The sequence below is a fragment of the Primulina tabacum genome, chromosome 6, assembly GCF_025594145.1.
Source record: "Primulina tabacum isolate GXHZ01 chromosome 6, ASM2559414v2, whole genome shotgun sequence".
Taxonomy (NCBI): Eukaryota; Viridiplantae; Streptophyta; class Magnoliopsida; order Lamiales; family Gesneriaceae; genus Primulina; species Primulina tabacum.
Window position 1 is genome coordinate 4,199,202 of NC_134555.1, and position 13,578 is coordinate 4,212,779.

Consider the following 13,578-nt stretch of genomic DNA (forward strand, 5'->3'; position numbering starts at 1 on the left):
TGCATATTATTTGCGAAATTTGAAATGTAGAGAATTTAATTTCGAAAAACGAAAAAAAAAAATTGTTAGAAAAAATGAACAAAAATATGCTAAAATTATTTTATCAGTTGTGCTGCATGCGCACATATTCCAATATGGCATCAATTCTTCTGTGTATACCGACAACATCAAAGTTACAACTTGATCTATGCGCATTCACCAATCACGTTTATAAATTTAATTGTTTGTAATTAATTAATTAATCAATATCTTATTATCATTATCATTATTTAAAAAAAAAAGAAAAGGAAAAAAATGTACGTACTTACGAGCGTGCACACATACATATATATATATATATATATATGTATGTATATATATTATGTCGACCATCTCATATCATTAATCGATATATCGATGTAACTATAATTATTGAAGTACACGTTTGAAAAATGGAGTCGATTTATCCATAAAACTAATAATTCAAATAATGGATAGATCAAGCAAGTCATCAAATAATTCAAAAATTTGAACTGAGTTGTTATTTCATGTTGGCTTAACTAACTACGTTTTTAATGTTTACATGCAATAGCGGAGACATGTTTTAATTTGTACCTAGAATTTTTTAAATCATGTTTGAGCTAATATTGATAAATGAAGCCACCGAGCTTCCGGAAAATAAGACAAAATTTTATGTATAAAAATTATATGAAAAAAACAAGCCACCAAGGCTACCGCCGGCGGGGCAACACATGGCTCTGCCCGTGTTTATATGTCATGCGGCATGCACACACGGCTCACAATAGGTAAATATTCGAACCAATACAATAATTGGCAAATCAGGTTAGTCAGGTAAATCACACCGGACAAGCTATGTGTGACAAGCTAGCTCGTCCGAAAATATGTTGCAGGTAGGAGAAATTGAACCTTGACTATTGGTCAAATGTTCACCCTACTCTACCAACTCGAACACCCATTTAAGGATATAAGAATATTGATTCTTAACATATTGGGAGATCGAGTATCCCATCAAGGGTTTCGCGCGGATTGACTCCTCGATTCATGTTGATCCAATATATTATGAACATCCGACCAACATATATAAGAGAAATTTTGTGGAATATTTTCAAAAGAGGACCTCATTTGAATCTACTTGTGAATGTAAATGTTGGACCACATTTGAAAGGCATTTCTTGGTATGTGGTTGGTCACTGGGGAATAAGATTACACAGTCAAAATGAATGCAGGTTCAAATTAAAAGACGTGTTGGGGTTCTTACATCAAGAAAAAGTCCATGGACCACCATTGGAAATTTGGAAGAGCTCAGAAAAAAGGTGGATTCCATCCAGGAAACAAGCTATCAAATAATTTATGTGTCTGCAGACAATTATATGTATATAAATTTAATGATTGTTGCGGAGGTGTAATTATTATCTAAATTATTAAATGAATCGAAACATGACGGTTTGAGTTATCGTACGTTTTAAACAATTTTAGTTGAACTATTACTAACCGTTGTAGTTTCGATAAAAGGGACATACGTTTAATTCAACGACATGATTCAAAGATGACTTGATTGACAGTATTTTTCAAGATTTTATTTCAAAAGTAGTTTTTTTTTTGTTTTTTTTTAAAAATGTTGATGGATTTATTATTAATATATAAAATTTATACTTGGAAGTGTCTAAAGACACAAACTTAATCCCGCCTACTATCAACCAAATAAATATAAAATAATCTTAATTTAATATCACAAAATTTTCTGTGAGACGTTCTCATAGGTCAATTTCGTTAAACAGATCTTCTATTCGGAGAATCCATGAAAAAATATTATTTTTTATGCAAAAAAATTATTACATTTTATTGTAAATATGAGCATGGTTGATCTATTTCACGAATAAATATCCACGAGACCGTCTCATAAGAGACCCATTCATTTATATATTATCAATAAATGTCGGTTTTAAAGCTTCAAATTTTATTTTATTTGAATATCTTACTATGTTAAAGTTCAACACTCTTTACGGGCTCATTCTTAATTATTTTAATGAAACTTTTAAGAAATTTAATATTTTTTCTTTACTTAATTCTATTCATAACAAAAAATATTAGACAATTTGGAAATTCAAACGCTCTTCTTTTTTGTTTTATCTTTGATGGCTGTCTAATTACGAAAATGTTAGAACAATACAACTCTCTTTTGTTTGTCCTTTGGTGACTATTTAATTACGAAAATACCACATTTTCTTTTGTTTTTTTTATTTGATAGATATTTATTTACAAAAAACATCCCTTTGTAAACAAACTGTACAAGCCTGTAATACGAGCATCGAATGCTGGTTATGGTTCTAGCTTTTAAATCTCTTTGACTGAATAATCAAGGCTCCGTCAATAATGTTAGCGGGATAAAACGAATTAATTAAACCAAATGATAATTTGAAAATTGCAAAAAGATTTTTCAATAAAAAATTTATATTTTTCCATGCTGTGTATTTACATATATTGGAGATTAAAAATTATCCATATGAATAAATCGATCCTTCCTTGGAATGGAAGTGTTTGGGTTCTTGTTATTGGATTTTATATAACATTTCTCGTTGCACTTCAATCGAGTTGATTTCGTCTTTTGTAGCACATGGGTGTGATATTGTTTACATAATATTTGATTTGCGGGTGTGTTGGGTGCGAAGATGCACCGATTTGTATAAAAACAATGAAAATCTAACTTTTAAGAATCACGACGATCATGGACATTATATTTGACCGTTCATTGTAGTCTCTGTCCTAAACAAATAAAATAACAAAACAAAAGAAAAAAAGACAATAGAACTCGATGAAATAAACTCGTAACATGATTGTGTATCAATAAATCAGTAGCAAATTACAAAAACATGAAAAATATAACAAAATAGTGCTAGAATATGTATGTGGATGCTCAAATATAACTGGAAAAACATGAAAAACGTTTGACTAAATCTATGAGAATTCTGCAGGGAGTTGCCTGAAATTTTTGCGATGTGTGTTGTGTACTCTTCTCTGTAGTCGATGCTCTTTTTTCTTCATAGCAACTGTGTGGTTCTTCTCCACTCCCCCATGATCCATGTTCTTCCACTTTTCATTTCACGATCTCTCTTTCCTCCCACGATTTTCTCCATTTTCAGTGTCTCGTGTTCAGTTTGAATCGATATGAATTGATCTGCTACATTTGATGGGCTTATACAATTTAATTGAGATTTTAATTAAATTTGACTTCCATAAATAACTATTTTGGCCCCAACAGATATGTTTTTAAATTAAATGATATTTTTTTAAAAAAATGATCAACTAAATACATTTTTGTTGAAATACGAGAAAACCTCAAGAATTTTTGTGATTTTGAGAGCAGAGCACTCGTGCTAACAAAATATAAAAATCTCACATAATTTGTTCCTAAAAATGTATATATATTTTTATCTTATTTTAGAATTTAAAATTAATTAAATAAATTAAAAACATATGGGAAAAAGTTTTAAAATATAACGTTCATACCCAAAAAGGGATCTCATGCTGACACCTCATAATACATATTTAACTCTTGGCATGATGTTTAGGACTAAGGCTCAAATAATTTAATACAATATTTAAAAAAAAAATTTGGATGCTTTGTTATTATACAAAAAAATTCTATGAGATCGTAATTTGTGATACAGATCTCTTATTTGAGTGATGCGTGAAAAAATATTACTTTTTATGCTAAAAATATTAATTTTTATTGTGAATATGGATTGGATTATCTGTTCCTCAAACGATTTTAATTTGGTCAAATTCTACGTGATATGAGAAAAAAGGGTGAAATTGGAGCGTGAGTTTGCTTGAACTGAATCGTGCATTGATGTTTGGACAAGATCCAATCAGAAATGCTTCGGTGAATCGACAGTGGAAACTGGAAAGATAGTTTACTTTTGGGCCACGAGTTTTGCTAAGTAAAGACAGAGAAATACCCGCCGCCTCTTTTCGTTCGAAAACGGTGGTTGCAACAAACGCCTACGCCCCATCTTTTCTTTTAACAGTAAAAAGAATGAGAGGCAGAATAATCATGGGAAAAAATAAAAGATAAGGAGAAAAAGCATTCACTTTTCTTCGTTTTCCTCTCGCCAGGTACAAATTTTTTGCTGAATGTCGAGGATTTGTTCTTTTCTCAATTAAACTTTACGAGATTCGGAGGATCTACTTAGTATCTTTATATTTTGTTCATTTTAGCGTCGACCCAATTCATATAACTTGGTTCTTTGTTCATGATTATATTTAATGTAAGCAGATTTTATTTGCCGTTTCTCGATAATTAGATTTTTTAGAAAAAAAATGAGGTTGTGATGCAGTTTTTTGGCTCATGTTTTGCAGGGGAGTCTGGAAGTTGTTAGTATTTGGAGATTTTTTCATTGTTTTCTGAAACATAAATGAGTTTTACTTGGGGTTCGCCTTCATCTGAGATTTCATTATCTTGTTGTGAGAACATTTCACGAAACAAGAATTTGAATTCTTTTCTTCCTAGTGCTTTTATTAGAGTTGGTGATTTGAATCAGAATGGCAATTTTCAAATACATACGGGAGTTCTGAAAAAAGCCGTGGTTTCGAGCCATTTAATTCCTGGGCACTTGGAAGAATCATATTTAGCAAAGAAGCGGCTGCACGAACCGTCTTCTAAGTTGGATTTTATAAGAACCTTGTTGATTGATAACTATGACAGTTACACATATAATATTTTTCAGGAGCTCTCCATCATCAATGGATGTAAGCTTTACTTAGTTTTTTTTGTTATGCAGTTTTTGGAATGTGTTTAGTTTGTCTGGTAGCATCTATTAGTTATAGAGGCATTTCTCGCACATTCTGGAAAGGATACGAAGGAATACGCCAGTGAACCAACATTCGAGATGTGTGATAGATTGAACGGGCAGATGTAGAGATGAAGATTAGGGAGTGGGGTGAAGTTGAACGACTGAAATTCAATTGTAGCATTGCTAATTAAAGTTTGTTGCTTTATAAGCTCAGCAAACATACATTTAAGTTGTTAATTGGAACCAAGATCTCGTTTTTGTTGGTAATTTATGGTGAATGACGAATTTCTTAATTCTACGTGTTTTATAGAAGATCTTCTTCATTGAAGGCTCGTCCGAATTTTTATTACATTTTTATGTGTGGATAGGTAACCATAACTTGGAAACAATGGTAATCAATTTGCTACCTCAAACTTAGCTCACTTGTTGATGATTGCTACCTAATTTCCCGAACTTTTTTAACTCACTTTGGTGTTGAATATGGGCATCCGTGCGTATAATTTGTTGGGCATGATAAACTTTAATTTTACATAAAGAATGCTCCTGTGTTTTCCTTGCAAGAGATATGAAAAGGGACTCCTCTACCTTTACTTTGTGAAGACGATATCTTTCACAATTTCTTCGGAACAAATTAATCTGTGGTTTGTTTTTGTAATTATTCAATAATTAATTGAGGTTTTTTCCCCTGTATAATCTCAACGGCAAAGCAACTATCATGGACTCATTTCAACTTTTAGAAACACCATGTTGTGAACTTCCTTGATAAAAAATAATGACTGGTTTCAGTCTTTAAGCACAGATACGTGTATCACAAATAAGCCATTATACAAATTGCCCCGTTCCTGGCATTCATATTTCTGGGTAACCATCCAATTCATGTTGGTTCCATCTTTTATTTTCTCTTATCATGGTCAAATTTCAAATTAAGCTTCGTTGATTGTTAGGCTTCCCTCCCGGTTTATGTTAGCGGTCCAGTGAATTAGGTTCTCTGTTTGATCAATATGAATTAGAAAAGAAAATGAATTGGATATAGCCTTGTTCTTGTTGACATCCATTTCTTTAATAGTTGCCTTTATGTTGGGAAATTATGTTTTTTAAAGATAATTTTTTCTTGAAACTGTACCAGTGTCTCCAGTGGTGATTCATAATGATGAGTGGTCTTGGAAAGAGCTTTATCATTTTATATATGAAGAAAAGGCATTTGACAATATTGTGATATCTCCTGGTCCTGGTTCTCCTGCATGTGCTGCTGATATAGGTTAGATTAAAAATTATGCTAACCATTTTTCTCTCTGTCTAGGATACCACCTGACTTTACATTATGTTCAATATGAATATCTTCCAAAATGTGCCCTTTGGTGAAGTGGAACTAATCCTCAGCATGTATTTACATTTTGCCGGACACACCTCTTTCCAGAACACATTCTGTTAGATAGTAGTACCCGAACACTGTTGCAGAATGACGGAGGCTAAGTGCACATGGAAGCCTTAATTTCGTAATAGCAAAGTGAGGTTGAGATTGAAAAACTAAGAGATTCACTGTTAGAACTCATTTGCCGAAGTAAAAACATTTAACTAGTCTGTATCTTTTCTTATGAGAATTTTAGCGGTACTTGTATGCTTAAAAGCTTATGAAGAAGATTTCTGTTTCGGTGCAAAAGTTAGGTTTATGAAAACTATCTCCAGCTGACTTAAACCTGTTTTCTTGTTGGGAATTAGAAAAAGAATATTATTGGTGTGACATCGGGTCCAAAAAAGGAAGAACGTTTCTTGCTTTAAATGATTTCATCTTGTATAATTTAATATACTGTTAATAATTTACCGTTAACATTTTTCTATTATGTAACTAAAAACATGCTATAATTTGTTTGCTATTCAAGTTGTTCGTGGTATCGGTATATTTCAGGAATATGCCTAAGGCTCCTGCTTGAATGCAGTGACATCCCCATCTTAGGTGTTTGCCTAGGACATCAGGTATGTTTACATTGTCCATTACTCTTTCATGTGCTATTTATTACTAGATTCTTTGTTTTACACAACTTACGTTTCCTTATGAACAAATGTCCTTTCTTTCCTTTAACGTCTATTACCGTGATTCATATATAGTGATGGATGATGAGTGGAATTGACATATATGGGTGTGTCAGTGTGTGTATGCGCACAACGTAACAGCTGGGAAATTGTATTAAAAGATAAGCAGGATTCTGGAAACTCCTGCATTTTTCAGCTGAAAACTCCTCTAATTTTCAGCTGAAAACTCTGTACTGAAATCTAAAAAACTCCTGCAATTTTTTAGCTGAATAAATTTTGATCTAGTTTTTTTTAAGTTCTGTTTTATAATTTTGAAGTTTGCTGCTGTTTTATCTTTGGGGTTTTATTCTACCATTTGAAAAACCAATGCCTTGAGGATGTGCTTTGTCATGGCGAATTTGGCTTTATGCATCCTTTTCTTGTTATCCCGTGTTTCGATGTTCAACTGAAGTACATACATGAAATGATATTACAGGCTCTAGGTTTCGTGCATGGTGCTGAGGTTGTCCATGCTCCTGAACCTGTTCATGGACGGTTGAGGTAATCTCCTAGTTTCTTTGTTTGGTGGATATCTTTTATTTCTATGTTAGCTGTATTGAGATTGTTAAGGAGTTTCGCCATGGATTCCTCTCTTTGTAGAAATTGTTATATAATATATAGGTGATCCGAGCAAAAATATACTTCTCTTTTTATTTGATTATTTCACACCCTTGCAGTGATATCGAACACAATGGTTGTCAATTGTTCCATGGGATTCCATCAGGCCGAAATTCTGGATTCAAGGTTGGCATCGCTCCACTTTAGATTGGATTATGATACCTTTGTATATGTGCATGATTTTTTCTTCAAATTTCAAATCATAAAATGGTGTGCTCCCAAATAATGTCTCCAGATTACTCGAGCAGTAGTAGCCGCATTTTGCTTGTATTGCATGATATATCTTGTATTGTATACAGGATCGTTAAAAAGTCGAACTTGACTAAAAAAATTGAGCTCACGTTCATTGAGCTCAAAAGAAGGAGCTTGTTCTCTTGAGCTCGGTTTGTGAGCTGGCTCACAAGCTCAGATTGGGGTGTAAAAATTTGTTCATGAACTGTTGCAAGCTGAGATCACGAGTTTGGTGTGGGCTCGAGTGCATGAACTATTTTAAATATATTAAAAACCTTAAAGCTTATTTATATTATTAAAATTTAAAAATATTTTTGAGTTTTGGAACTGGCTCGCAAGCTCATGATTCATGAATAACAACTTTTGAGCTCAGGCTTAATCGAGTTCAAATTGAGCCTGCTCATCAGCCTTGTAAGCCTATCGAGTCGCCTTACACTCCTGATGCTTAGTCACATTTGGAGTTTTTTCTATGGTCGACTAGGCCTTCCAAATTGAGTGCATTAGGAACGGAGAAAGAAAAAACTTGAGTTTGATTTACTCGTGTCCTGGGCCATTTACAAAGACAACATGAACTGAAGCCTTGTCCTGTTCCAGACTGATTTTCCGGTTTTCTCTTTTTTGGCTCCTCCTATCCTTTTATTCTCGTGTTTTTCGCACCTTAACAGGATTCTTCAATGTATTTTGTTTTTCATTTCTTTGATGTATTCGTCTTTTCTCATGTCTGCATCTGTCAAGGCACACAAGAGTTTGAGTAACCATTTATTCCTCCAAAAGCTGAAGCCTCTGCATAAGCGTTGGCTTTTGAGGAGAGTTAATAGGTATAAAATGAGTTTTAATTTTTCACTTTTAAAACTGACGGATATGTTTGATGGTCCTCATTTTTGCAATGGAATGGTTTTAAACGCAGCCATTCTCAGTATCTATTATATGAATTCAGCGAAATTCTGCTTGGATACTCCATGAATGCTGAATAAAGGATTTTATGAAGTCTACTTCAAAATATTTCAACTAAACTCTATTTGTAACTACAGATATGTGTTTTTGATATTTTTATCATTGCTTCCTCCTGTAAAGAACAAAGGAATTCATTTGAATGCTTTCCGTGTGGACTGGATGCAGGTGGTTCGGTATCACTCCCTTGTTGTAGACCAAAGATCACTTCCAAAAGAACTCATACCTATTGCCTGGGCCTCGTCCTCTGACACAATTCCATTTCTCGGAATTCAGAACTCTGATTTTGTTGGACCGGCAGACTCCCAAGTTTCCGCCAAGTTTTATTCGACAAGATTGGAGAAAAGATTGAGATGGCATTTATCTAACCCCGAGGAGTTACAGAGTGGAAAGATACTCATGGGCATCATGCACTCCTTCAGACCTCATTATGGCTTGCAGGTTGGCATTTTCCCTGAATGTAAGTGCAATAAAGTTGCATCACTTTTAGTTAATATTTATTTCCGTGTTGTCCCTCTCCAGTTTCATCCAGAGAGCATTGCTACTTGTCATGGGAGGCAAATATTCAAAAATTTTGCTGAAATCACCAAGGACTATTGGTTTAGATTGAAATCATCCCCAAGTAGCATGAGGAATGTTAAATATGCTGGTAATTTACTTCAAAAATAAGATTATTGTCAACTTTTGACTTTTTTTTAAGATTAGTTTTAAATCTTATCTGAATAGATATGATTTGAAAATTTTCATACCTGTTCGTACTTGTGTTTTTGTAGCACGGTCTTTCAGTCACTCTGAGCAGTGAACTTTACTTAGCGTGCATGCAGGTGTCTAATGAGACTCAATTTTTCCAAGATGTTACGAGAAGCAAGCATTTGGTGAATGGATTCAGTAATGAGAAACCTGCAAGCATGCATAACATAATGAACCTATCGCATTCACGAAAAACTGTAAAGTATTTGAAGTTGAAATGGAGAAAACTTGAATTCCCTGTGAGCCAAGTTGGTGGGGCAAAAAACATGTTCTGTGAGCTGTTTGGTGATCGCAAGGCTGGACATACCTTTTGGCTGGATAGTTCCTCAACAGAAATGGTTTTCTTCTTAGTATTTTTTTCCTGTCTTAAATTTTGATTGCCTGCTTGATCCTCTTTAAATACCCTGTCCTTTGGACCATTTATATTTCTGCTGCTGTGTTTTTGGAGACACAGTTAAGGATGCCATTTGGAATTTACTTTCCCCCCTTTATTATTTGAACGATTTCCACTTCTCTCTAAGGTTTTTAATTTTTTCTCATTTACTTTTATTCATTGAGATGGAGAGAATAAAGTTAACTTTTGTGATTTGAAGTTACTCCCTCAATTCTACTTATTGCATATTTGCTTACATGGATGGAAATAATCCATATTTTGACAATTTGTTTTGGATATAGGTTACATGCTGTTTTGCCTTTCTATGTTATTCTCTGATGATGAACCCTCATATTTGTAGAGCAGGGCTCGCTTTTCGTTTATGGGGGGTAAAGGTGGACCTCTTTGGAGACAAGTGACATTTAAATTATTGAGCAAGAGGTTAGAAAATTCACATGCAGTTAGTAGCAATGATTCTGCAACTATATTTTAGTAACCCGAATGAATCATATTAACAATGTTTTCCTTCACATGAAACTACGCATGTGGCTACCTCTTTCAGCGATGCTAGAGATAAGAAGGAGGCAACCTGTTAATTGAGGATGCTGAGGGCTGCACTTCAACTACCTTTTTGGAAGATGGTTTTTTTGACTTTTTGAATAAGGTAATGTATGGAAATATGATCATAACTTATTATCATGTTAAAATGTATCAACATGGCCCTGAAGATGGCTATAATGTATCAACATATTTGTCTTATACACCAGTTCTTCTTATGATGATTATGAGATATATTTTTTAGAGAATTATTAATGCATTTCATGCCCATGCTTCAGGAGCTCCAGTCGTTCTGCTATGATGTATCAGATTATGAAGGATTACCTTTTGATTTTTATGGCGGTTATGTTGGCTACATTGGGTATGTTGTAGCTATCTCATGTTTGGCATCTCAATGCTGTTTATATCTTTCTTTAAGTCATCTGGTTTAAGGTGTTGAATTTTTACCATTGAGATTGGGAAGTACTCATGAAATATGTTGGCTGTTTCTATATGGATCGGGATTTTCGAAGTAGTAATGAAGTGAAAATTTAGATGAAATGAAGTGAATATATTCCGATCAGAAGTCAGTTTAGATTACTTTTCTTTGTCAAAAGGTAAGGTGCCATAGATTGTTTTATTATAATAAAATTTCCAAACAAATATACAGCAGATGGCACACATTGACTTTCTTGGCCGCTGTGCTGAGGTCATCCTTCTCTCTTTTCGGCATTGAAGCATTTAGATTTGTATTGTCATGATTTCTGCCATGCAGATCGGCTTTTGTTCTGTTTGCTATAATTTTTATTCTGTTAGAAGAAAGGACCCTAGATTTCATTATTTATTGCTCTAATAATTTTTTCCCAAATTTAAAGTTGAATTAGATACTTTTTGGGCGCTCAAGATAATGTGCTTCCTGGACCTCTATAAAAAGATGAACTACCTAGCTGTACTGATAAATTAATTCCAGTTACCGAAGTTGGTTGTTAAACTTTTGATTGTAGATGTTATGTGATATAACAATATATTGAATAATTTTGTTTTGAATAAACGTCAGCACTCTGATGAAATAGGACTAAAACCAACAAAAACCAAAGTTGCAGGACTAAAACACAACTTTGACAAATTATAATACCAAAAAAGAAAACATAACAACATACGGGACTAAATTAGCTATTTCCATAAAATTTTCGAAATTATATTGTATTGTTGTCTGGAAAATGAGAATGTTCTCCAAAGGTGAAAACAAACCCAGCCATTGATCCCTCAATCTGTGAAAGAATAGGTTAACCTTTTTTCTGCTGATACCCTTGAATGCAGATACGATCTTAAAGTGGAATGTGGTGTTTCATCTAATTGTCATAAGTCAAGTGCCCCAGATGCCTGCCTTTTTTTCGCGGATAATCTTTTAGTGGTGGATCACCTACATGATGATATTTATATCACATCCATACTTGACAATGACACTAGCAAAACTCTATGGCTTGACGAGGTCGAACTAAAGCTTCTTGATATGAAAGTTCATCTATCGAAAAAGTCATCATTCGTGTCTCCAGTTTCTGTGAATGTCTCGTTTGGAGAGAGTTTTTCAGCTGAGAAATCAAGGGAGCAATACATGGAAGACGTAGAAAAATGCCAGAAACTTATTAGAAATGGAGAAAGCTATGAGTTATGTCTTACTACGCAGATGACTAAGAAAGTTGGGGAAATAAATTCTTTGGGACTTTATCTCAATCTTCGAGAAAAAAATCCTGCCCCATACTCTGCCTGGCTCAATTTTCCGAAAGAAAATTTATGTGTGTGCTGTTCATCACCTGAGAGGTTCCTAAGGTTGGACAGAAATGGTGTTTTAGAAGCGAAACCAATTAAAGGTACCATAGCTCGTGGCCCATCGAAGGGGGAAGATGAGTTAAACAGATTAAAATTACAGTGCAGGTACTGAAGCGGAGTGATTTATTTAGAAAAGCCTTTATTTTTTTATTGCAGGACATGAAAATTTGCACAAATGTCTATTACCGTTCCTAAGAGTTCATGTTTTGTGGTTAGTTGCTGAACAAAGAAGTGTTCCTCAGTAGTTCTTATAATGTGTTATATCTCGTGTTTGTACTTGTGCCCATTTTCCAGACAAAAAATGGCTGGAAAGAAGTCTAGCGTGACATGCGAATTTTATGAAGGGTGAAACTCTCTTTTGTGTTAAGTCATATTCCTATGATATAATATATGAGGAAAAAATTAACAAGAAATTTTTATTTTTTTTGGTTAGCATCCTCCTTTTCTCACGACTTGCCTGCATCTTCAGTGAAAAGGATCAAGCCGAAAACTTGATGATTGTTGACCTTCTAAGGAATGACCTTGGACGCATCTGTGAGCCAGGTTCAGTTCACGTGCCTCATCTTATGGACATCGAGTCATATTCTACTGTTCACACCATGGTAAGCACCATACAAGGCAAAAAACAATCGAATGTGAGTGTCGTCGACTGCGTTAGAGCTGCATTTCCTGGCGGCTCAATGACAGGTGCACCAAAGTTAAGATCCATGGAAATCCTCGACTCTCTTGAAAGTTGTTCCAGGGGCATTTATTCTGGATGTATCGGGTATTTCTCTTATAACCAGACCTTTGATCTCAATATTGTCATCAGAACTGTAGTAATACACGAAGGTCAGGCTTCCGTTGGAGCTGGCGGTGCCATTACAGCTCTATCGGATCCCAAGGACGAGTATGAAGAGATGATATTGAAAACCAAAGCACCAACCAATGCTGTGATCGATTATCAGAGATCAACCTCTAATATTTCTCCAGTTGAATGCTAGATCAAGTATATTACTAATACATATTTTTCATCACAAACCACACATATAGTCTTAACTTGGAGTCAGATTGAGTTCGCAAAGGTGAATTTTAGAGAAAAAGAAGTCATGTTTCATGTGGCATTATTCCTTGTCAGTACAAAGGGTGGTCATGGGAATTCAGCCGTCGGTCGGCATTCTTTCCCCTGTCTTGCTGATTTATATTATTTGCTGTTTAGATTGATTATGACAAGCTAAGAACTTGATTGAGAGTTGCTGAAATGGTGTGTTGTCATGTGTGTTTTGAAGGATCTGGTTCATTTGCTGTGATGATACAGTATTGTGTGTTCTACTTGTCAAACTGAAAATGTCCTAATTTGCTGCTGTTAATGTTGGCTACTATTGTTATTCTGTGCTGCGTGCTTTGATTATGACTCCGCTCATTTGTGTATTCTTATGTCTAACC

The 13,578-nt window shown here is 34.3% G+C and overlaps 1 protein-coding gene across 1 annotated transcript; it reads left to right on the plus strand.

The window, feature by feature from the left end:
• Positions 1 to 3,788: 3,788 nt before the first annotated feature.
• On the plus strand, positions 3,789 to 13,523 carry LOC142548854 (aminodeoxychorismate synthase, chloroplastic-like). The gene is made up of 14 exons (XM_075657452.1): positions 3,789 to 4,116; positions 4,360 to 4,749; positions 5,920 to 6,051; positions 6,700 to 6,767; positions 7,300 to 7,364; positions 7,541 to 7,607; positions 8,832 to 9,104; positions 9,186 to 9,312; positions 9,477 to 9,751; positions 10,148 to 10,250; positions 10,365 to 10,450; positions 10,623 to 10,705; positions 11,644 to 12,258; positions 12,623 to 13,523. Exons 2-14 carry the CDS (start codon positions 4,416 to 4,418, stop codon positions 13,134 to 13,136), a joined length of 2,742 nt encoding a protein of 913 aa, XP_075513567.1. The 5' UTR covers positions 3,789 to 4,116; positions 4,360 to 4,415; the 3' UTR covers positions 13,137 to 13,523.
• Positions 13,524 to 13,578: the final 55 nt, after the last annotated feature.